This window comes from Pezoporus occidentalis, unplaced genomic scaffold (genome assembly GCF_034315485.1).
Source record: "Pezoporus occidentalis ecotype Australia unplaced genomic scaffold, CSIRO_AGI_Poc_V1 ctg390, whole genome shotgun sequence".
Classification (NCBI taxonomy): Eukaryota; Metazoa; Chordata; class Aves; order Psittaciformes; family Psittacidae; genus Pezoporus; species Pezoporus occidentalis.
Window position 1 is genome coordinate 64,944 of NW_026915714.1, and position 24,464 is coordinate 89,407.

Sequence of the window (24,464 nt, forward strand, 5' to 3'; positions counted from 1 at the left end):
CTCCAAAAACACAAACCCAGAGAGGTACAGGATTTGTGTTTGTTCCCACGTGCACGCACAGGGGAGAAACCCCAGTGGGAACGTGGTGGTTGAGCCTGACTCCAGGCTCCCTGGGGAGGGATGAGCACATCCACAGCCCAGCCCTGCTCTGCAGGTGCCCTGAGCCCGGCTACTGGAGGCTGCCCCCAGCACTGGGGGGGAGGGGCAGCCACCACCGCGAACACAGCACAGGTTTAACTCCCATCTCCTGCCAGGAAGAGCAGGGGCCTCTCCAGTCCTGGGAAGGGTTTGTCCAAGCAGCATCACCCAGGGACCCCCGGGGCTGGACTGGCCGAGGGCGGCACCGACACACTTTAAAAACTTTATTTATATAAAAAATCATCTCGTTGGAAAAGCGTTACAAGAGTGTGCGCAGGGGGGAGGGGCAGCCCCGGCCCCGCCACCCCCCGCGCGGGGGGAGCTTTTTGGTTCATTTGGAATTAAACATTAAAAAAAGGAATTAGTGTTTTACATCGTTAAAGGAAGAGTTAAACCCCAGAACGAACCGAATGAGCTGAGGGAGGGCTGGAGCCGGGCACCAGGGCGGGAGCTGGTGGGGCTGGAGGCGCAGGCAGGAGCAGGGCCCCAGGGGCTCCTCCGGGGGCTCCTGCTCCAGTTGCAGCCTCCTGCAGCGGCTTCCAGTTGTGCAGGAAGCCCGAGGGCTCCCCGAGGATCGCAGCACTGAATGAGCCACCACCACCACAGAGAGAGGAGGATGCGTTCACCCCAGTCCCTGTGGCAGCCCAGCCTCCTGAAAGAGGATGGAGACAAGAGACCTGCATCCCCTCAGTGAGGACAGTGGGGCTGGGATCCCCCCAAATGGGCTTCCAGCCCCACTGCAGCCAGTGGAGGCTCCTAGCGGGGAAGAGAAGAGCTCAGCTCTGCCAGGAGCCCAGCCACCCGTCCCCAGCGAAGCCAACAGTACGATTCCAAGAGCTATTTCACAGTGGCAAAAGAAAGGCACATGTCACGAGGAGGCAGGGCAGTGGCAGCCCTGCCAGCGCCTGCTCCTCACCCCGGGCACACAGGACACCCAAGAAGCTGCCTCCCCGCAGGAGCCCACCACATCTCCTTCCACAGGGACCCACCACCTCCCGTGCAGGGAGGCTCATCCCAAGCCCCTCGCACTGACCATCTTCCCCATGTAAGGATCCCTCCTCACACAGTGGGGGCTAGCAGCCCCATGCAGACCCCTCCGCAGGAACCAGAGCCAGGTCCTCATTCCCATGCCCCCAAAGCCTTATTTAGAGCAAAGCAAGAAGTTATTGCTGTTTTTCCTTCCCCTCACAGCCTCCCTTCACCCTGGTCCCACCGCCACCAGGGAGGGATGCTCCCGTTGTCCCCACAGCCCCGGCTGAAGAGTGACCCTGCACAAAAATATAACCTATAGGCAACAAAACCAAAACAAAAAGGTGGTGGCACGTGAGGTCCAGTCTCCATCCCTGCAGACATCTGAGCAGAGGGAAGGTGTGGGAGAGAAGGCAGTTCCTGGTCAAGGCAGAGATCCGGAGTTTGTTTGCAGCATCCACGCCGGTTGATCCGGCAGAGTCGGGCAGGAGGGATTCACGCTGGAGGAAGGAGGTGGTGGAGGACGGGGAGGAAGAGTTATGGGTCGAGGCGTCCCAGAACGGGAGGTGCAGTGGCCCAGGGGAGGCAGAGTCCAGGCTGCCCCTGGGCCCAGGCGTTTGGCTGGCGAATTGGCACCAACAGTCCAGCAGAAACTCCAGGAATAAGACAAGGTCAAAGTCGGTCCATTCCACCACAAAGTTATATATATATATATTTATATATATAATATATTATCAACCCAAACTGAGTGGAGGCGGGGAGGTCACAGCTAGATCTTCTGCTGTGGAGAGAAAGGGAAAGATGTCAGCATGCCTGGGGAGCACGGGAGCAGCCGAGGTGTGATCATGGCCTGATGGTGATTGCAGAGATCAGAGATCAGAGCAGGACTGGGCTGGCCAAAGCACCCCAAGAGCACAGCAGAGGGACGTGTCACTCCTGCTCAGATTGGGCAGGACACCATGGGACATACCGACACGGGGGAGAGCACGGGAGCATCCTCCTGCACCTCCTCTCCCTCAGGCTGCGGTTCCTGCCCCTCCTCCTGCTGCAGACACACCGGGTTAGTGGGGCCGATGGAGCAGGGGGGTGTTAGTTGGGGGAGCCCAGTTCTAACCTCCTCCTGCCAGCCAGGACAGTGATTGGTCATCTCCTGCCCCCAGCCCCACTCACATCCCCAGTCAGGAGGAGCTGCTCACCATCAAGGGCGCTGCCTTCACCGGCTCCGTGTCTCCAAGTTCACCAGATCTTTCCAGTGTCCTGCTGTGGTCCCGCTCATTGAGTGTGGAATAGTTGTCTGGAGCAGGAAAGGGGACAGTCAGTCATGTCACCTCCACGGGAGGCAGCATCATCCCCACAGGAGACGTGATCTCTGCCCCCTCCCAGCATACCAAGGAAGCAAGATGCTCCCACCATTCCAGTCCCAGTCCTACCTGGTCCCATGCTGCTCATCTGGATCTCCTCCCGGGAAGATTTCTTGTCTACAAGCATGGGAGAGCAGATCAGACACAGCCACAAGCAGCAGAGGAACTGCTGCCTACCCCAGCTACAAGACCCCAGACCCAGCTGCAACTGCAGCACTGTTGACCTAAGGACGCTACAGGATCCACATGAACATAGGTCCTTTCTAGCCCTGAGAAGCCATCTAAAGCCCAAATTGATGGCCTTGTGTGAGCAGCTGTGGCTGCCAAGAAAGTCAGGGCTGAATAGCAGGGAGGGGATGAAGGCCCACTCTTCTGTGTACCCCCAAGTGGAATGGTGACAGCGGGGACAGGCACTGCAGGGAAGGCACGTACCTGTTTTTTGGTTCCTGTCAATGAGAGGCAAGGTGCTGTCATCAAAGGAGTTACCTCCCTGGGTCCGAGAGGCGTTGCTCAGGTTCACCTGGAGCATCAGACAGTGACCACTCACACCTTGGCCCAGACATTCCTTCCTGATCCACACATCCCACCCCTCCAGCCCCCAGCACCAGGACGGGCCCAGGAACCCTACCACAGCCCTTGAGCAAGGGCTGAAGCAACCAGAGGGTGCTGCAGAGCCCAGGGCTGCATCCACGCCTGAGTGGAGGTGGCTGGCTGGGCTGGGGCAGGACCCAGCCCTCAGCAAACAAGGACAGCCCCAGCCTTTGGGAAAGAAACCGAGCCCTGAAGAACCTTGCTCTTCAGCACTGCCACTGGCCTGCAGTCCTGCAAGCTCCCCTGCCTGCAGATCTGCAGCTTGGGTGCGACACACGGCTTAAAGCTCTACAGAGTGGTTCTTCCTTGGCAGAGACTTCCTGCAGCCACCCGCTGAGGAGTGGCAAAGGGGACACCTCCAAGGGTGTCAATCCCATCAGCAAGGTAAGAGCTGAAATCCACTATTACTGAGCTCCCGGAACACTCTCCTCCCTGCTGCAGGACCCCATCTCCTACCCTAGCCACAGCAGGGCATCTCCGTACCTGGAAATCTGACTTCTTCCAGCCTTCCTTCTCGAGGGGCTTCCGCAGCTCTTTGTATCCCCACACTGTCTGCAAGACGAGGGCGGCCGCTCGGACCTCTCGCTCGGAGCGGTTCCTAGAAAGGGGCGAAGGAAGAGATGTTTGGAGATACCCATGGCTGGGAGGAAGCTGCTGGAGAAGCCCTTCTCTGCCCCTTGCACTGCCCTTCGAGCAGAGCCTACCCAGATTTGTTGATCAGCACCAACTTCTCGATCCCCTGAGTTTCCCGCAGCTTCTTGGCAGCCTCAAGGTTGTCTACAATTACTTCATTGATGGTGTTGAGGATTGATACCACTGCATCCTCAGAGAGGTTTTTGGCTGGGGTCTGCTGGCCTCCAGGCAGGTTCTTCACTAGGTTGGGGATGGCATGTTTACCTGGGGAGGGAAAAGAGCTGGGCATGAGCAAGTGAGGAAGAGGTCTGCAAGAGAAAAATCACTGCAGAAGGACCAGCGACCAGTTCTGATGTCCCTCTCAGCACATGGTGCTCTGGGAGAGCAGCAGCAGACAGACACTGGACTGATGCCATGCTCACACACCCCCTCAGCTCAGGATGTCCCTGCATGACCCGGATGGATGGAGCCCATGTCCCACCCCGTGCAGCCCTCACCTATCAGCTCCTTGTTGCGCAGGTCCACAGCCAGGTTGCGCAGGGCTCCGGCTGCAGCTTTCACCACGCGCTCGCTGTCGTGGCTCAGGAGGTCGGCGATGGCGGAGAGCCCCTTCTCCTGGCGCAGTGCTGCACGGATGCAGCGCCCATACTGCAGGGCAGAGGCACAGCACATGGGGTCACCTGGGCAGGCACAGCCCCCCTGCTCCTGGGGACACCCAGGGAGCCTTCCCACCACCCTCAGTCCACCACTGTGGGTCCTGGCTTCACCCACAGTGAGACTGCAAAGGTCCCACTCCTGTCCAAAAGCCCCCCTCAACAGGCTAGGCAAGCAGTTTCCCAGATGGTCTTTCCATCCACACCACCAGAATGCATGTCCGGGATCTGTGCAGCAGCCCAGACCGTCATTCCCTGTCCCCAGCATATGGAAGAGAAGGAATGGCAGTGAGCCCGCTGCAGGTAGGGACAGACAGGCAGCCTTTGGGAACCCACAAATGGCAGGGAGCACAGAGCCCTTAACAGCACAGCAGAGGCCTGATCCACACATGAACTATGCTGTTAAACAGCCTTCCTGAGCAGGGAGCCCTCTACAAAGTGAACAGCCTGAAACAGCAGAGCCGAGGCCATCCACAGCTCTGCTGGTACCCCATGGGCGATGCTCCCGCTCCCCGAAGCTCCTTCCCTACAGCACAGGTGAACATGGACAGGGCCAGCTCCGAAGGCACTCACCGTCCAGCTGCCAGCACACAGGTTCTGAATGGCTCCCGCCGAAGCCTCCAGGATGGCTGGGGTCTTGCTTTCCTTCAGCAGGGAGATGTATATCCGAACCACTTCTGCCTGGAAGAGGAGCTCGTAGCCTGCCAGAGAACAGGAAGGACTTACCAAGGGCTCTGCTCACATCTGACTAATTCCAAAGGGGCACTGCCGGGCAGCTGAGGCTGGGAGCATTGACCCAAGCTCCCTGCAGGCTGGATCCTGGGTATGGTGGGAACCAGTCTGCCCCCCAGCCTCACCCCTGACTGCTGCTGCCCGGAGTCCCCAGTGCACTGCTGCAGTTCAGTTCAGAGACCTCAGGTTCACGAAAGGCCTGGCTGAAGTGCCCAGACAAGGGCATGGGCTGGGGCAAGCCTGGCAGCCAGGCGCTGTGCAGCAGGAGGAAGGTGGGGACACCTCGAGCAAGCGGCCACCAACCCCATGCTGAAGCAGCTTGGGTTGAGCTCACCCTAAGACTGAAGGCACTGCTCTCCAGCTCCCGCTGCCCCAGCACGCGGGCAGGGATCAGGCCTTCAAGTACGAACTCTTTTCCATGGAAACACACACCCACAGGTGACTTGTAAGGCAGCAGCGAGACTGCACTTTACAACTGCAAGCTGGAGTTTTCCACCTTGTTCTCTATTCTCAGCTGAGGTGAGGGACGTCTCCAGCCCCCAAAGACAGAGCAGGCGGCTCCTCAGGCTTCCACCAGAGATGGTGCTGACTCTTCCCACAGCCTGGGTCAGCCTGAGGAGCCACCACTGCCCACTGGAGCTGCTCACATCATCAGGTCTGTCCTGAGCTTTCTTGTGAGTCTTCCAGCTTAACTCTTCATACCCCTGGGAGCAGCAGGGTCCTCCCAGGAACTACAGGGTGCTCTGGGGCAGAAGGAGCTGAATTCAAGCCCTGGACTAATGCCCACTGCTTGGGCAGCCAGCAAGGGCTGTGATTCACAGCCCTCAAGACACTGAGAAGCTTGTCCCCAAGGGCTTCTTGGCATGACCTTTCCTCACACTCATGCTGGAGAACACTTTTGGGCAGGGTTTAGGCTATAAATCCTGCCTGCTCTTCATGCCCAAAGGAGAAGAGCAGGAAAGAGGGCAAATGTGCTGGGAAGTCTGAGACCACCACCACAGAGGGCTCCCCCTCCCGGGGCTCTGTCACCAAGCTGACCCTCTGTCCCTAGGGCAATAGCTCCCTTTCCAGAAAGCCTGTCTCGAGGCAGCACTAACCTCCAAGCACAAGCAGCATTCTCACAACGTCTGTGCCAGAGCTGATGTTTTAACAGGCACTTGGGCAACCAGAAACACACCTCCTCCAACCCAAACCCCTGCCCAGGTTGAGAGGCTCACTTTAATGGAGAATTCTACTCACTCCCCTCCCAGACTGCTTGTGCAAGAGCAGCCCTGCAGAGCCCAGCCTTCCACAGACCCCCCAGGAACATACCTTTGGCTGGAGTTGCTCTTTTGGGAAAATCCACTGTTTCGGCACCAGGGTCTTCTGGGAGCTTTTTACCTTCAAAGGGAAAACAGAGGAGTCAGACACCTCTTCTCCCCACCCACCTCAGCCCAACAGCTCTTTGCCACTTGCTCCAAGGACAAGTCCAGAGGTGAGCTGAAGCCAAGCTACCAGCATGTAGCTGGGGCAGAACCAAAGCAGGCCAGAGCGAGCACCCATCGATCCAACCATGGGAGAAGTAGAACCAGGAGCACACTCACCTCTGGAGAACCACTCATCTATTGGCGAAGCGGAGAGAAGGACAGGAGAGAGGGAAGGCAGGAGGAGAGAAGTGCCGACAGCATCATGGGGCAGATCATTTGGCAAGAAAGCAAAGGACGGGGAAGGGGCAAACAGGAGAGAAGGGAAGGTGTGAAGTTAGTGGCCATCTCTGCGTCACCATCCTGCCACCACAGAAACCCACCAGTAGCTTGTGTCAAATGCTTTGGGTAAGGCAAACAGTAGGTCCCAAAGCCAGGGGAGGCATGGGCCACTGCACCTCCAGAGAACTGCACTTTAACCCTCACACAAGAGATGCCAGAGCAGGAGCACAGAGACCCCAGACCACCCCCAAGCTCCACTGTCGAGCTGTCTTTATCCCACCTCCCTCCACGCTGCTGCCACCACACAAACCTTTGCCCTTCTTGGCACCAAAGCAGCTCGCAGCGTGGGGCCCGGCATTGTTGGCAGGGGCCAGGGGTGTCTCCTGGTAGCGCTCAGCATGGGGGATCTCCCGGTGGACTTGGTAGGACAAGTTTCTCAGCAGGCACACACAGTTCTCCACCAGCTGCAGACAAAACCAGATTTGGCTTGGAGCACCCATGCCCAAGTCATGCCCACGCCATGCCTGAGTGAGGTCCCCATCACAGCCTGCAACCTACAGCCAGGCCAAGGGAGTTTGATCTCGCCCCAGAGGGAGATTCAGCTCCACCTCCACTGCAGCACGTTCCCATCCCACACTAGGCATGGCCAGGTCTGTGTGCATGAGCTCATGCTCTACCAGGCCAGAATCTTTCTGCCATGAGCATGGAAGCTCCAGGGAAAGGCTGAAGAAAAACTCAAGCCAAGGCCTTGTCAAGGCAGATCAGGGAGCCCCGAACCAAGGGATAGCACTATGGGGTGAGTGACACCAGCAGACTCCTGTGAGCGGAGTGCCAGCCACCTCCTGGTCAACGTGCCCAGGTCACACCCCACACAGGCCCTCTCTTCTCAAGTGGAGACTGGAGAAAGGCATGAGGAGCCTGGACTGGGCTTTCCCAAGCTGGTCCTGTCAGTCCAAGTCCCTCCCTGGTGAAGATTCCACCCACCCATTCTTCATCTGTCCTGGGATGAACCCAGCTCCAGCCACCATGAACACAGAACGCTACTGGAGCTGGCTGCCAAGGGCAGAGCTCTACACGTGCCCCATGCTGGTACCTTGCTGTCCGAGTCCTTCTGACCAATCTCAGACTGGACGATGTAGATGAGGGCATCCACCAGCCCATCACACTCCCGCAGCTTCCGACGGGCCTCGCTCCGCTCCGAGCTCACGTTCCTGGCAGGCAAGAGAGAAGCAGCATGGGAGAGAGAGCTGAGGGCAGGCGCAGAGCTACCAGCACCCAGCAGAACTCAGACAGAGGAAAGCTCCTGAAGCACCCCTTCACTGGGAGAAACTCCTCCAAATCCAAGGACTGCATCACCAGGAGCTGCCCTGGGAGAGCAGCTGCCCCTTGGCAGCCCAAGAAAGCCACCAGGACCAGCCAAGATGGAGTGTTACCACGGCCCCAGCCCACACCAGTGCTCCAGCAGCAGTTGGTAGCCCCCTTCCATACCTAAGGCAGCCAGCGGTGTTGGTGAGCACCGACTCCCACTCGATGTGGCGGGGTTTGGAGTCCTCGTTGGGTTCCCTCTCCCAGCCTGAGCGGGGAATAACCACCTCATCGGTCAGAGCATGTAGTGCATGATCCACGATGGCCATCTTGATGGAGTCATGCGAGGACAGGTTCCACAGTGTTCCTGCAATGCCACAGGCAGGAGGTGATCAGACCACAAGGGCTTAAAAAACCTCACACTGTGGATCCCTCACCCAACAGATGAGCCCCTGCTCTCCTCCCTCAGCCATTACCCGTGATGACCTCCGTGAGGTCCATGTCATGGGCCTTCCGCAACAGGCGAACCAGAGCAGGCACCCCATCGCAGTTCTTGATGGCAATCTTGTTGTCTTGGTCCTTGCCGAAGGAGATATTCTTGAGGGCTCCGCAGGCACCGTAGTGCACCTCTTTCTTGGGGTGGTCCAGCAACCCCACGAGCACAGGAATGCCCTTCAGCTTGCGCACCTCCGTCTTCACCTTGTCGTTGCGGTAGCAGAGATGCTGCAGGTAGGCGGCCGCGTTGGACTTGACTGTGTCCAGGCGGAAACTGAGCATGGCGATCACCTCCGGCAGCTCCGGCTGGCGCCAGCTCCCCGTGCCGGGGCCTCCCTTCCGCAGGCTGTCCAGGCTGGCCAAGCTGCCGCGCTCGTGCTGGGCCAGGGGTGCCCAGTAGTACCGGTCAGGAGCCACCTCATCCACCAGCATGTCCTCGTAACTCCTGCCAGAGAACACAGCGGCATCAGCGGGAGCCTCGGACCGGGGAGGGTGCTGAGCCCCCTCCAGGATGGGCGGAAGAGCACACGGCACCTAGGCACCGCCAGCCCCATCAAGGCTGGCAGCCAGGCAGCACAGCAGCGCTGGGCACCCTCCTCCTCCCCACACAGGATGCAGCTGCAGGAGGCCACCCTCGGGCATGCCCAGGCCTGCTCAGGGAGCAGGCGATTGTTCCACAGGAGAAGGCAGCCCCAGGAGCTATTCCGGCCCCTCCCCACGCACCGGGCTTAGGGCAGAGGCTGGACCCGGCTCTCCGCATGACCTCCAGGGAGGCAGGAACCAGCCCCGAGGCACAGAAGCCATGCGGGGCTGTGACCACTAGAGGGCAGGTTCATCCCAGCGCGGTGCTGAGACACATCCCTCGCCCAGGAGCTCCGCAGCCAGCACCCGGCACCGCACGGGCACAGCGGGCTCCCGGGGCCGCCCAGCTCCACGACCCATGGCGACGGCAGAGTTTTACCCACACGGGGCTCCAACTCCTTTGCCGGCAGATGCCCGGCGATGCACACAAGTGGCACTGGCTGCCCAGGGACAGGCTCAGCCGCGCATCAAGGGACTGCAGGGATCAACCTCACTGCTCCCAACTCGGGCACAGGGAACAGCGGTGCTCCCACAGCCCCTTGCCCTGCTGGAAGTTCCCAGCAGCATCGGGAATGAACCCCAACAAGCACATGGAAGCTGAACGCACAACTGCTGCCCCAAGGTGACACTGGACACCCCAAACATGCACCCCCAAAATCCTGGGTTCTCACCCTAATTCTGTTGTCACTGACAACCTAACCCTTCCCCAGCCCGGCCAAGGGATCCAGGGATTTTCAGCAGAAGGGGATGGGAGGGGACTTGGCACTTAAACGAGGGGCCTGACCCCTGCTGTCACCGGGCTGTGCCAGGGCACCAACAACACACGACCAAGGTCCAGGGTGAGGCACCATTCCCAGCTCACATCTGCCCTGGGCATTGCTCGGCAACCTCCTGAGCTCCCAGACGAGGCTCTGGCAGCAGGGAAAGCTCCACAAAGGATGACAACAGGTTCTGCTCCCTGCACCTCTGCTTCCTACGGCCTCTGTCATGGCACTTCCCAAAGGCACTGGCCCCGTGTGGCAGCCACCCCGGTGCTGCCGCGGGTGGTGGCAGCAGGCTCTGAGGTTGGCTGTCAGCAAATCCCTGCAAGGAACGGCTGCTCCGAGGTGCTGAGCAGCCCGGCCATGCCAGGGAGTCACTCCCGTGCCTGTGGGGCATGGAGGGAGTGCACGGTGCCGCCCCCACCCCCCTCCATCCCACAGCAGGACAGGGCAGCAGCAAGACCACAGCACAGGGTGCCCAGAGAAGCTGTGGCTGCCCCATCCCTGGCAGTGTTCAAGGCCAGGTTGCACACTGGGGCTTGGAGCAAGCTGCTCCAGTGGAAGGGGTCCCTGCCTGTGGGAGGAGTTGGAGCTGGAGGAGCTTTAAGGTCCCTTCCCACTCAAACCAGGCTGGGATTCCATGATTCTAAGATGCAGGCAGGTGCCAGAACTGCAAAGAAGCCACCCAATGCTCACCAACACAGCCCAGCTGGCCTTGCTCCCACACCCCAAAAGGGAGCTCCTGCCCAGCCCCAAGGGCCCCTCAGTGCCAGATCCCTCCAGGGACGGGGCTGTCCGGGAGGGGGAAGCACACCCTGCGCTGCCACTGAACCCCCTTCTCTCTGCCCCTGCAGAGAGGGAGCTACAAAAGGAGCCACAAGGGAGACCCGTGTGCTGTGTGGCCACGGTGTGACCCCATGCCTGGCTGGCTGCTGCCCTGAAGGAGGCCATTAACCGCCAGTCCCCTGCTCAAGACAAACAGCTCTGGGGCAGGGGGATGCTGATCGTGCTGCTCCATTCCTGCAATGGTAACTGAGAAGCAGGGGACAAGCCAAGCTCAACAGCGCCTGGATTCCACAGATTACTGTGATGGTTATCACAGGGGGAGGGAGAGCCTGCTCATGGGCCACATCAACCTTTCTTCCATATCGTACCCATTGCCCATCCTTGCAGGACAAGGTGACAGCTCCACCAGAGCTGCTTCTTGGCTGTGGGACCTTCTCCCTCTGCTGTGACCCAAGCCCCCCAGTGTCCTGCCTGGCCGTAGCTCCTGTACCTGTCTCCTGTTCCCCTCCTCCAGGATCTGGAAAGGTGGGAGGAGAATGGACACCACCCAGCTCAGCATAGAGGGCTTATGGTCTCAAAAGACCAAGCAGATCAGGCGCCTCAGGGAGGGCTCCTGCTCCTGTGTTTTGGGTGGGACATGAGCCCAGGGAGGGTTTGCAACCCAGGGTGCCTTTTGTATTTGCTTGCATCCCCTTCCCCTGCAGCCCCAGCTGGAGCAGAGCAGCCACAGGTCAGACACTTGCTTAACCCCCCCTGCCCAGCTGCTCGCTGCGGGACCCATGGCCACGGGCTCAGAGCAGCCGCCACTGGCTTCTCCAGGCTGCCCGTTGGGCACAGGCAGCTCCGTGAGCACAGGCCTCAGATGCAAGGGGGGGAACCCCTCGTGAGAGCAACCGCCCTGACTGGTTCAGCACAGCAGCACACGCCTGTGCTGGCACTGCCCAAAGGACAAAGCTCCTCCTTCAGCCCCTCGGGAGCTGCCCTGGATTTGCAGTGCATGCTTCAAGCTGGGCGGATCTCCGGCAGTGGGTGGCAAGAGCCTCCTTCCCCTGGGTCTCCCTCCTGCCTATGTTCTAGCTTAAGCAGCTTGTGCTCAGCCTTACCTGTCTCCCCCTGCCCAGGGTGCTAGATGTACATCCATCCCTATCTGGGACCCATGCTCAGCCTCTCTCTCCATTTGTACCTCACCACCCTCCCAACCGTCCTCCAGCACCTCCCCAAACCCCACCTGAGCTGAGGCTTAAGCAGGCAGCAGCAGTGCCTGTGCAAGAGACAGAGCGGGCACAAAACATCAGCCTATAGAGCTGTTGCCTCAGGGATGCAACATTCCAGGATGGGGCCACACACTGGCAGGACAGTGCAAGGACCACCCGAGCCCAAGGGCAGCCCCAGCCTCGTGGGGCACTTGCTCAGAGCCCGGCTGTGGGAGCCGCCGATCACCCACAGACAAGGGAGGGGGAGAAGCTGCTGGTGCTGAACAGGTTGAGCCACTTCTCGCAGCCTGCCGGTGAGGGCTGGTGAGGTCCTGGCCGTGCTGCAGCAATGCTGTCTCCCCAGGGCACTGCGGGGCTGAGCACTGGGCTCAGCACCACTCCCAGGGCTGCTGTGGGGCTGCGCCACGCATCAAGCATGGCTCCCACAGGATAACGCCAGCTGGGGCGCCAGTGAACCTGCCCTCCCACCAGAACGGGTGGCACAGAAAGGGAAGGGCCTGGAGCTACATCCAACTGCCCAGTGGAGCTCCTTGCTGCAGGAAGAGCAGCTCAATTGGCAACCAACTTTTAACCACCAATTAAGCAGGCAATTAGAAGTGGAAGCGAGCTTTCTCCTGCATGAGCTGAGCTTCCTCCTGGATGCACTTTCTCCTACACGTGCTGCGCCTGACTCAGCTCGTGCCTTTGTCTCTGCAATCCCCCTTCCTCCAAAGAGGGTGAAGTGAGAGGGACCCCACAGCATCCCCCCTCCCTGTACCTGAGCCGCCGGCGGGGATCGGATGGGGTCCCTGCCCGTCGGGCCGTGCCGTAGTCAGACATGAGCCCGTAGTCCGCATCGTCGAAGCCCACGCTGCGCTGGTCATCCTCCAGGCCATACGGCTCGGGGTGGAAGTGGTTGAGGTCCATGTTGCTGCCCCCGACGCGCACTTGAGGCTGGGGGCCGTAGATGTCCTGGCGGCTGGGGGCCCGGTAGGTGTCCATGGAAGGGCGGTAGCGCTCGTCGATGCGGGTGACGCGGGACAGGCTGCCGTAGCTGTGGTCGCTGCCCGGGTACCCATCCTCGTAGGGGCGGCCGTAGCCATCAGGGTAGTGGTAGTTCCGAGGGAGCGTGGCTGTGCCCGCCTGGCTCAGGAACCCACCCGGGCCCCCGCTCCCATTCTTGCGGAAGTTCCTGTCCATGGTCTGGACGTAGTTGCTGGTGACAGGGGAAGTCTCCAAAGGCAACCCGTCCGGCCCCACCGGCACCTGCTGCACCGTCCGGGTGGTCACCGTCTTCACCACTTTCTTCACCTAGAGGGATGGATGCAGGACACATTCCTGTCAGGAAACCCACCACAGCCCCGCACCCCTGGACTCCCCTTTCAGGCAGATTTCACATCCGTGTTTCAGCTCATGTAGCAAGCTGGCTGGTATCATGGTGTAGCACCCCAGCCATCGGGTCCCCGGCCAAAGCCCTGCCCCTCCATGCTGCGCCCAGGCCTGTACCGTAGTCTCTGTACGCCGGGTTGTCCCATCATCTGATGTCTCCACAGACACGACCGACATGGCCCCTTCTGGGTCCTCCTCCATGGTGTATGTCTCCTCCACAATCTGGCCGGGGTCCTGCATCCTGGGGATTGTGCTGTACAAGAGGTGGCTGTGGTCCTAAGGGGAGCAAGGGGCAGGCAGTCAGGCCCCCACTGTCAACATGGGCCTCCCTGGGATCAGCCTGGTAAAAGATCTCACCTCTTGGGGAGCCCCGGTATCCTCCTGCATGAGAACAGGTACCAACAATCCCACACCAAAGCCCCTTCAAGCCAGGGTGGCCACATCAGAAACACAAGTCCCCCTCTCCCAGGTAGGGTGGAGACACTGGAGTTCTGCCCTGCATCCCCAAGCCAGCCGGCAGGCTGCTGCAGCCAGAGGGCTCAGCTCCCCTTACCTGTGGCCCGTTGAGCTTCAGATCTTGGTATTTCTGCCTTTCCAGGTCAGCATCGCCCAAGAAACGGCCGTTCTGAAACAAAGAGCACCACAGCAGGCCCGTTAACTGCACTAATCTCCCACTGCTGGGATGCCATGTACCTGCTCCCCCCTTCCCTGCCAGGCCCTGAGCAGGCCACCTCCTGGATGTGACAGCCACCCAGCGCACACCCCACGTGCCACCCCCAGGACAGGCTCACGCTCCTTGGGGCCTGTGTGACGTGCAGCAAACCACCCCATTCCAGCCTGACACGAGTTGGAGAACACATCATTCAGCCCCAGCACTCCTGATGGAATGGCCCAGACCCCTTCTTGCTCCCGGCACAGCCCTGGAGACCTTCCACATCCTCCGGGCCAGGCAGGACCGCAAGGGAAAAGCACGGCTGCTTGGTGGCTGTTGCAGGGTGCTTCTGTTGGACCCCCCCCCCGCCCAGCCCACATATCCCCTACAACCACCTTCCACAGCCAGCAAGGGACCCGCCTCCTGCACACCGCCACGCACCAGCCCTCCGAGCACCCCTCTCCACAACAAAGCCCAGGAAAGGGAGGACAGGAGGAGGGAGACCTCAAGCCAAGGCAGATGAAACCACACTTCCAGCCCTGCAGAAGAGAGATCTCTCCCAGCCCTGGTCTGGCTGTTTGGGGGATAAACAGAAACTCCAGGGACTCGCCCATTGTCACATGAGAGGGAGACAGACATGCGCTTCCCCACAGCTATACACCAGTCCCTGCAGTTCGACCACCTTCCAAGAAGCTGAGTGGGATGGGGAGCAAAGATGCCCCAGTACTGAATACAGCCAGCCTCCGACCTCCTTGAAACCAAACCAGAGCTGGCCTGGAAGCAAGACACTCCAGGTCTCCAGACCCTCTTCCTTCCCACAAGGCTCCGGCTTTGCACACCCCCGGTCACCTTCAGCACCATCAGTGTTCAAGAGCAGCCTAAGCCCTCCTCCACCTCACATCCAAGCAGGGCCAACGGAAGTGCCCAGGGCTGCCCGCACCGAGGAGGGCTGACGTGGACTGGGGCTCTGGGAGCCTCCGCAGCCCCTGCTGCCAGGGCTTTACCTGGTGCCGCCGGGGCAGCGTGCCGTTGGCCAAGCCCGGGCCGGCGTCCTGCGGGGAGACCCGGACCCGCTCCAGCTGGGCTGAGACGTGGCGCCGCTCCTCCTCGAGCGCCCGCGTCAGCTTCTCGAACTGCGCCTCCTGCTCCTTGACAGAGGCAAGGATGCTGGCGGTCGACTCCACCTCCGAGTCGTCCATGGGTGCCGGGCGCCCAGGGTGGGATGGAGGGCACAGGGAGGCACAAGCGGAGGCGGCTTGGCGTCAGGCGAGGGGAAGAAAAGTGAGCCAGAAGGGCAGGAGCCCCTCTCTGCACTGCATGTGATTTGGGAAGGAAGGAGGGAAAAGACCGGTCAGAAGAGACTGATTTCAGGGAGACAGATCCTCGGAACAGGGAAAAAATGATCTCGTGGCATTCCCACCCATTCCCACCCACCAGCAAGCTGGCAAGAGGGGTCTGGGGCAGCACAGCCCAGGCATGACTTGGATGTTCCTTGCCCCGGGATTTAAGCTTGAAGAAGTGGCACTTTGGGTCAGAAAGTGCTCCCCCATCACAGCAAGCAGCCAGGGTCAGAAGAGCTGCTCTGTGCTGGGGAGGTTCCCTCTTCCCACAAGGGGCCTCCTCAGGCCTCACAGAACCGCTGCTCTCAGGGAGGGGAGGGCAGGTCCTGGGGCAGAACAGGGGATACTCCTGGAGAATGAGAAGTGACCCGCGTCCTATTATCTCACCAGGGAGGGAGGGAGACGCTGTCACTTATATGCTCCCTCTTCCCCAGTGTGATACAAGGTGGGGGCACAGCCCCCACAACACAGCTTTTACCTGCCCAGGAAAGGGGACAAAGTGGGAGAGGATCCCCCTAAAGAGGACCCCATGAGTCCCTTTGCTGCCAATACTCCCCACCCTCCAGCTTCTCACAAGGGTTCTTAAGGCTGCAGCTTCCCCAGGAGGTGCTCAGCCCACAGATCTAGGGATGGTCACTGGCCAGCACTCCTCTAACATCCCCTCCCCAGGAAGAGCAGTGAAGCAGCACACCCCAATCAACACATTGACAAAGGCAATATCGTTCCATACAGACCTGTCAGAGGAGGAAGTTCAGGTTTGATTGCAAAGGCACGGGACAGCCAGGTCTAGACGCAGAGAGTCATGGGAGGAATAGCCCAGCCACCACAGTGAGGAAGCAGGAGGGAAGAGAGCTGCAGGGACAGCAGGAGGAGGTCAAAGTCACACACGCGAACGCAACGCGAAGGTGGGGAGGCAACGGCCGGGACCGGGCTCTTCCCTCCCACCCCTCTGCGCTGGGGGACGGGGATGGAGCTGGAGCCGGGGGGTTCCCACAGCAGCCCCCGGCCGCTCCCTCCGCCGGGGCAGCGGCACAGGCGGGCGGGCTCAGCCCGGCCCTCGGGGCCCGCAGCCCTGCCCGGGCCCGCGCAGGCGTGCGGGGACTCGCCCGCGGCTGCTTTCCCACGGTGCGCGGCAGCGGCGCTTCTGGGGGTCAGAATTAACTCCCTGGAGGTGTCCACACGGAACCCCTCTGGAAGTGACCCCCCTCGCACGCAGGCAGCCCTGGCCCTGACCACTGCGCCGCACAGCACCATCCATGAAGCCGGGTTGGTTTGCAAGAGCCTCAGCGCACCCAAACGTCCGCTCACCAGCACCCTGCTATCTGCCCTCACCAAAAGCCCAGCGCTTACACCCATGCCCATGCGTGGCCATGGAGCCGCGGCACGTGGACCCCAGCCGGGCTGGGATCCTCGCTGCCCAGCCCGCACCCCGGAGGAGCAGGCACGACTCCGGGTCCAGGTGCCCAAGCAGGCTCCTGAAGGTTCCCAGACGCGACTCCTGGCTCTTGCGCGGGTTTTCCACCCCTCCCACCTTGCGACAGGTCCGCCCCGAGGCTTTTTCCAGCGCACCGACTCCCCAAGCCTTGTATGGAGATGCAGGGGCAGCTCTGACCCTGCTGCTGGAGGTCCCACCTGCCCCGTGGCTTTGCAAGGGATCCTGCTCAGGAGAGGCCTGGTGCCTCCCACAGCTGCGCTGACGCATCCGACTCTCACCCTTGAGTCACACGCTCAGTTTTGGTGGGCATCCACCCAAAGCACCCCAAGCAGGGGCACAGACCTGGGGCCTCCGGGACCCACTGGAGGTCACCGTCACCCATATGGACATGGGGCAGGGCTGCAGGGCCCAGCTCTGCAGGGAGGCACGGGGGAGAGGCAGCCTGGACCCACCGGCACCAGCCCTCAACCACAGGACAAGGGAACATCTTGCAATGTCCCAGACTTCTCCATCAGGTCAGGGGTGGTCCTTCCCCCCCACACACTGCAAACACCCAGAATCCTGACAGAGCCCCCCCAGCTCGTAGTGATTCACCTCCAGTGTGGTGTTTCACTGAGCCCTTTTAAAGACAGGAACAGCCACTGCAGAGGAGATCCTCCTCAACACGACCTTGCCGGAGCAGCTGTGCTCCTAACACCTTCCCAGCCAGCCCTTGACCATCTCAATGCAGAAGAGGCAGATTTGGGGGTGTGTGAGGATGGAGCCAACACGTTGGCCTCAAGGGCAGATTTAGCTGAGCCCCTGCTCTCGGGAACAGGCTTCACTTGCTGGCAAGCAGCCTCAGCAGTGAGCAGCAAGTGCAGAGCAGCGGGGTTGGTATCTGTGGGAAGGCAGAAGAGAGCCAGCAACCCCAGCAGATCCCTGCTGCCCCACAGTCAGCAACGCTGCCCCAGCACCACGTCCCCAGCTCTCACATCCCCCTGGGAACACAGCCCGGAGAATGTGGAACTAACAATGAAGCTTGCAGGGCCCTCATGGGCCTCAGATAAGGGACCAGAGCAGCCAAGGCTGTTTCCTTCCCGTTCCTTCCACTGGGAGTAAACACAACAGCAGGGGGAAGGAACAGGACAGGTCCCTCGCCCACCAGCTCTCCCTGTCCCCTGCACTCACCAAGGCTCCTCCAGCCCAGGCAAGAGGATGTGTGGGGACACACAGAAGGCCCCCCTTCCCCTTTGGGCCCCCAGATCAGAGCAGGAAGCCTCAAGGAGAGGAGGCAGCCAAGGGGCTTTTGAGAGCCCTTCACATCAGGGCAGGCACAGGAGGGGCTGGGGGGGGCATGGCTCTGCAAAGCCATGGACACGGAGCAGCTCAGGAGCAGCCACCGCAGGGTCACCCCGGAATCAGGGCTGGAGCTGTCCCTGCATACCTGAGCAGGGGCACAGCTCCACCACGGACCAGCAGAACGGGGGTACCCGCGGCCAGGGGGGCTCCCCCAGCTCCGCTCCTGGGGCCGCCACCACCAGCACCGCCTCCTCCCTCTGCACTCGTCCCAGCCATCGAGTCTCCATCGATCCGGGATTAAAGACATAATTACTGAGAGGCAGTGCCAGGTCCAGAGCTGGACCCGGCGCTGCCCGCAGCCGCCCGCCAGCAGCACCCCAGCGGACTGGCACACAGAACCCCTCGGGCAGGGGCTTCGCTGCCTCCCGGAGCTCATCTGCAAAGCAAGGCAGGGAGGGGGACAACAGGAGAGCCCCGGCCAGGCAGCCCCCTAGTGAGAGCCTGCAGCCAAGCACTCCGGATCCCACAAGGGTGACATTCCAGGGATCGCTTTGCGCCCATTCCCCCCCCTCCTGCCCAGCCTCTGAAGAGACAACTACAGAGCATTCTCCAAAGCCAGACCCTGACAGTCGCTGCCTTCTCATCAAGAGAGGCACTCGCTGACACACCCGGCACTTAAAAACCCAGCAGCCAAGAATAGCTGAGCTGGCTCCGGCCAGGGCAAAGCCAAAGCCTGGAGACAAAACACACCCCAGCAGCGCCTGCCCCGGGGCAGAAGCACCAGAGCACTTCCCTGGTGGCCATCGGGACGAGGGGACCCAGGGACCTGCACAGCTACCCAGAAAGCTTCACACCCAAATCCCTCTGCCTTGCCTCATCTCCCAGCTTCCTGCTTGCAGTAAAGGCTTGGTAGCCGCCAGAACAACACCCTAAACCTAACCAAGCCCTCCAGAGCTCTCCCCTGAGAGCAGCCCTAACATGGCACTGTCCTTCCAGAACTCCCAGTCTGCTTCCTAGTGGGATCCCAGAGCAAACCCTGGGCCTCGAGAAACAACCCCGAGGGCACAGGCGCAGCCCTGCCCAGCTGGAGCCCACCTGCACCCACGGCTGCCAGCGGATGGGTTCGAGCCTTGTGAAGGCTCCTCACCAGAAGCGCTTCCCTGTCAGCCACAGAGCTCAACCCAGGGCCCAGGACGAGCCGGCGGGTGGGAAATGGGACACCACAGGCCAAGGAGAAGGCCAGGGTCTGGCAGGTAAGACACAGGCAGGAGGTCCGGCAGACAGCACCCACTGCAGCGTGGGGCACCCCCAGCACACAGCCCCCTGCCTGGGGCTGCCCGAGGACAGGCTCCCAGCCCTGCTCTGCCCTGAAAACCTGTTCCTGCTCCAGCACATCCGCTACACAAGAAAAATGACAGCGCTGCTCAAGCAGCTGGCCTCATCCTGCCACGCTGTGGGGCTTAGAGGGGAGCCAGGAGCTGCCTGCCCCTCGAAAGCCATCGACCAGACCCTGGCCTCCAGAGAGACAGGAAGCAACAAATTCTGCTCCTGGTTCCAGTTGCCATCATGATGCACTTAAAAAAACAGAAACCCCATCAATAATTCAAGCCTGCAATTGCCCGAGCGCTTGCAGTGCATTACACTTGCTTGCTCTGCACAGGTTCACAGCCCTGCTAATTCACCACAGACTTCTGGTCAGTCTCAATTAGCTAAAAAATAAATGAGGCAGCATCTCTGGCACCGTTCCACCCCCCTAAGCACAGGGTCCAGGCTCACCTATCAGCCTTCAGCCTGCCCGAGGTGGCAAGCACCAGCACTAGCCAAGCACAGCGGGTGCTGGGCAGAAAGCCCACGAGCCCCAGCTCCTCCCACCTTGCCTGCCCCAGTGCTCAGCTCAGGGGAGCGCCACAGGCCTCAGCCACGGGAAGGGGACCCCAGATGGTGGGCAGGAGCTCCCACATCCCTACGTGGGCCATGGAGAGCTTTGGCCATGGCTGTTTCTCAGCCAGCACCCAGAGGCAGGACCATGCCCACCACAGAGCAGCACCCCAGGCAGGGACCCTCCTTCCACTGTGCCGGGCAGCTTGCTCCAGCGCATGGCCAGCTCTGCCCAAGCCCTGCCAGGCCCCGGTGCTCCCCCGTGTCCTGCCGAGGCCCTCACCTGCCTCCCGGCCCCCGGCCGCGCCTCTCCCCGCAGGCGGGTTGGGGAGCACCGGACTTCGGACAACGGCAGCTCCCGCGGGCGGGTCAGACACCGCCCCGGGCTCCGGCCTGCCCCATCCCAGCGCCGGGAGCGGCAGCGGGCACGGAGCCGGCAGCCGCTCGCCCCCGCCCAGCGCGCCCGACTGGTTGGACCGGCAGCGGATGGCGGCCTCGCCTGCCGCCCCCAGCGCCCGGGCGCGCTGGGAACACCGCCCTGCAGAGAGCAGGGAGCCGCGGAGGTGCAAGCAGCGACACGGCACCGCGCCTTGTGAGGGAGCGGGCCCGCGGCCAGCGCGGCGATAAGGAGGCAGAGATAAGGGCAGGGTGCGGCGGCTGGGCTGGGGGAAGCAGCGTGCGCATTGTCCCCCTAGCACGGGGGGCCGAGGAATGAACAAGACCGTTCGGGTCCGCGGGATGGGTCCGGACACAGCCGAGGGTTGTGAAACAGTGCGCTGATCCCGGCCCGGCCCGGCCCGAGGTCACCGGGATGAAGGAGGAGGCGGCGGGAGACAGCAGCAGCGTGGGGTCAGCCCCAGTGCCAGGCCTGCTCCACCCGCACGCCAGCGGCCCGGTGGACTCGGGGCACCCCTGAGCGCAGCCGGGACACGGCACCGGATCAGATCCTTCCCCCCGGGCTGGGCAGGACTGCTGCCATCCCCTGCGCCGGCCCCACGGCAAGCGGGACACGGAGCTCGCAGCAGCGCTTGTGGGGCAAAGAGGCTGAGCCGCCCCCCCCCCCCCCGGTAGGAAGGCAGCCGAGCTGCAGGGCTCCAGGCAGAGGCTATGCACCCGCAACTCCAAACAGGTTGGCCACAGGGCCAGAACTTCCCTGCCAGCAGCATCCCGCTGCCCCAGGTCGCCCCAAAACCCCCACTCCCGCTGGGAACCGCTGCGTGGGTGCCCCCACCCCGGGCCAGCAGCGAGTCCGGGTCCCCGGCACCCAGCCCCGCAGCTCGCACCCCCGGGCCCAGCGCATTCCCATGCCGAGCGCTCGGCAGCACAAAGGCGGCTCTCTGTGCTCGGTGGGAATTCGCAGCTGAGCGCTCGGCAGGGACAAAGGGATTTCAGAGGCACATCCCCAGCCGGCCGCCTGCCTCCCTCCCCCCGGCGTTCCCGTTTCCTGTCACAGTAGCACCAGACCTCGGGGGCGCAGCAGCAAACAAACACCCAGCGTCGGATTCCGGGAACGGGGCCAGAGCATTCCCGGGGCAGGCCACGCTCCGGCAGGCAGCGGGTCCGGCTTCGCCCCGGCGGCCCCGCGGGGCCCCAGGTGAGCGGGGGGGATCCAGGGCAGCAGCCACCGCGATGGGGACGTCAGGTGTCCCCACGGCCACAGGGCTCTGCTGGCACCCGGGGTGCGCAGGTGGTGATGCAGCCCTCGGACTCAGCCACACCAGCACCCTGCCCCGCACCCAGCTCTCCCCAAACCCACCCCAGGCTAACTTTCCCACTCAGCTGCTTCACTCCCGCGGCAAAAGCAAACATGAACTGGGCTCTGCACAGATAAGGGCTGTGCCGGCAAGGCCCAGGGAGCAAAGTCCCTTCCATGAAAGAGGAGACTGCAGCAGTGGGGGGACAAGGGCAGGGCAGATGCGGTGAAGCCGCTCTGATACCCCCGGTGCTGCCCCAGGGCAGATTTAGCTCCTCAAGAGTTCATATCTGTCCGCAGGCAGTGAGGCCACAGCCCGGTGGCCCACATTCCCAGCAGGATTAAGGGAAGCCATCCTCCCCTGGGCCACGGGCACAAGCATTCACAGCAGGCATCCACCCTGCACAGCCCCTGCCAGCAGAACCTGGGATGCAGAGCTGCAGGACCCGGTGCCAGCCCAAATAAGCACCTAGATTTGGGTCCCTTTCCCTGGCACAGCCCTCACTGCAGCCTCTATATCCTTCTTCCCAGGAAAGGCACTTGAGCTCATTTCCTCTCCCAACACCTGCAGCCATGCTAGGCCCCAGAACCCAGTCCCGACCAGTGCACAGCGTCACAGGACTGGAAGCACAGTGGGAACTGCACCCCTGGGCTCATCCAGAGAGCACCCGGCACCATCCATCTGCCGGCCCTGCAAGGACACTCAAGCCACCAAGGAGCCACAAAGCACTGGGTGCAGGAGCAGCCCACAGGACATTGCTGGGGTGCAGCCAGCCAGGCAGAGGCAGCAGCAGCTGGACCCCCCTGGCACAGCACCCACTGAGGTGACCTCCTCAGGTGCCTGCTCCCTAACAGCGGACAGGCCAGAGCCCTAGCATGGAAGGAAAAGCCACTGGAGAAGCATAAGGCAAGAGCCAGGGACTGAATCATAGCTGGGGTGGTGCAGGGGCTGCTGCCCCGCAGCGTAACAGCCAGGTCCCAGCACGGTGCTCCAAGACCCTGCAGTGCCCATGGCCACGGATGGTGCACACACACAGGCTGGCACGAGCCAGGGCTCCTGAACAGCAAGGGACAAGCAGGCCAAGCAGTTGCTCAGGGGCCAGCAGGACTTCACCCTACCCCAGAGCCCTGCCCAAACTGCTCGCTGGTGCCACATCTGGCTGCTGCTCCCTGAGAAGTGGCTTCCCAGGCTCCTGCCCGAGCTGAAGGGAAGGAAACCTGCGTTTCCTGGTCAGACGGGAGGTGACATCGTGACTTCCCTTTCCTGTAAGCCTCTAAACACGACGTCCTGCCAAGGGCCTCTCCCCCCCACCCCCAGCCTGCACGCAGACACCCTGGAACCAGGCTGGGATCACCGGGCACGGGCACCACTAGCCTGGCCCCAGCCAGGTCAGCACATTGCACCCAGGAGACCAGACACCCAGCCTGCTTGCTGGAAGCGCCCTGCCCCTGGGGAACACACAGGAGGGCTCCTCATCTGTGCTGCTATCACATTCTTCTTGCCCAGGGCTGGGAGTATCCTAGGAGCAGAGGCTGAAAGATGCTGTTTTCCAGCCCCAGGAGGACACGGCTGTGCTCACCATGCCCCAGCTACCTGGTAGGGGCACCAACAGCCTATGCCCAGCACATCTGCCCACCAAGGCTGGAAGTAAGCATGCGCTGCCCAACCAGCATCCCCTCACACCCCTCAGTTGCTCACTTGCACAACTCCCCCCAGCCAAGAAGCACACAGTCACACACCTGAACCACTGCAGTGTTCCCAAGGCTCCCAGAGGCAGGATGGAGGCATTCCTGGGAAGCACAGCCACAGACCCCTCCTGGACCAAGGCTGCTGCCACAGCTTTGCTCCTCAGGCCCATCCACCCCTCCTTGCCCAGGGCAGCTGCCCTCACTATCGAAGGGGGAATGGAGAATGGAAGTGCTTTTCCACCCAAGGCAGCTGCTGGCGACAGGCAGAGAAGAAGGGGGAGCAGGTTTCATGTGTGCCACCCCAGTGTACTCTAGAGGGGAGCTGCAGGGCCCCGGGAGCTCCCTCCTGCATGGAAACCAGAGAAAAGGAGCAGCAGAGTGGCAGGGCTGGAGCAGGCTCCCCACAACCCCGCAGGATCCCTGCTGCAGCCGCCCAGCTGCCCCTGCTCCCCAGCAGAGCCTGGTGCACAGCGCTGGGATGACACATCCCGGTGCCCGCACTGGAGCCAGGCAGCGCCGGCAGCTCGGCGAGCTCCAACACGCCCCAGGAATGTGCTCCGGCACCGGGCAAGGGCCCTGCCAGCGGCGCAAGCACGGCACGGCCCACCCTGCCCTTCCCACTCGGAAAAACTCGTCTTTGCAGTTCCGCGCGCTCCCTCCCACCGCTGCTACCCGTGTGCCCGCGGCCCCACTCCAGCACGGAGCACGAGGGGGGGCAACACCGGGATGTGGGAGCTCTCCTTGGGAAAGCCCAGCCCAGGCACCAGGCGAGAGCGGGGCGATGGGAACACACAGGGCTGGGGCCAGCAGGCCCCTTCCACCCTCCGGTCCATGTGGACCCAGCTCCCCAGAGCCTCCTGGGGTGCTCCAGCTCCCACCTCGCTGCCGGGAGGAACCCCCAGCCCCAGGTACTCGCTGTCCTACCCAGCGTGGCGAGGGGAGAGCAGCTCCTCTTGGTCCCTGTGGAACGCGGCCCATGCAGGGCTCCCCGTGCCCACAGCCAACAGCAGGAAGCCCGTGAACTTTGAGCTGCATTAGCTGGAATTGGGGCCAACGCCCCATAGAGCCGGAGCTGGGATGAAGGAGCAGGAGCAGGTCCTGCCCCTGCTGCCACCAGAGCGACCCAGCCCGGCCTGGTGCAGAGGGGACATCCCCCAGCACCCCTGGAGCTGCACATGTCTGACAGGCCCTCCCAGGACAGCAACACCTTGGCCAGGCCAGAG

The 24,464-nt window shown here is 62.0% G+C and overlaps 1 protein-coding gene across 10 annotated transcripts; it reads right to left on the minus strand.

Moving 5' to 3' along the window:
- Window positions 1-347: 347 nt before the first annotated feature.
- Window positions 348-24,227, minus strand: CTNND1 (catenin delta 1). 10 transcript variants are annotated; one of them, XM_062632564.1, is made up of 21 exons: window positions 24,166-24,227; window positions 16,000-16,117; window positions 14,930-15,238; window positions 13,827-13,898; window positions 13,391-13,549; window positions 12,663-13,195; window positions 8,544-9,007; window positions 8,251-8,434; window positions 7,856-7,973; window positions 7,073-7,226; window positions 6,661-6,678; window positions 6,389-6,457; window positions 4,919-5,046; window positions 4,190-4,340; window positions 3,764-3,956; window positions 3,543-3,657; window positions 2,901-2,988; window positions 2,538-2,585; window positions 2,304-2,401; window positions 2,078-2,227; window positions 348-1,888 (listed from the first exon to the last, which is right to left on the minus strand). In XM_062632564.1, the coding sequence occupies exons 3-21, from the start codon at window positions 15,122-15,124 to the stop codon at window positions 1,877-1,879; spliced, it is 2,949 nt and encodes a 982-aa protein (XP_062488548.1). In that variant the 5' UTR covers window positions 15,125-15,238; window positions 16,000-16,117; window positions 24,166-24,227; the 3' UTR covers window positions 348-1,876. The 10 variants fall into 10 exon arrangements, with proteins under 10 accessions (XP_062488548.1, XP_062488554.1, XP_062488553.1 ...); XM_062632570.1 differs by lacking the exon at window positions 24,166-24,227 and having other exon boundaries at window positions 348-1,885; window positions 2,078-2,152; window positions 16,000-16,123; XM_062632569.1 differs by lacking the exon at window positions 24,166-24,227 and having other exon boundaries at window positions 2,078-2,152; window positions 16,000-16,123.
- Window positions 24,228-24,464: the final 237 nt, after the last annotated feature.

Bases quoted from the DNA above. Each gene is read 5' to 3' on its own strand.
- CTNND1 (XM_062632564.1), bottom strand. From the start codon at position 15,124: ATGGACGACTCGGAGGTGGAGTCGACCGCCAGCATCCTTGCCTCTGTC. The intron at 13,550-13,826 runs GTAAGGGGAGCT...TGCTCCCCTTAG, and splicing joins TGAAGCTCAACGGGCCACAG to GACCACAGCCACCTCTTGTA. The intron at 2,586-2,900 runs GTACGTGCCTTC...CCATGCTTGTAG, and splicing joins TGACAGGAACCAAAAAACAG to ACAAGAAATCTTCCCGGGAG.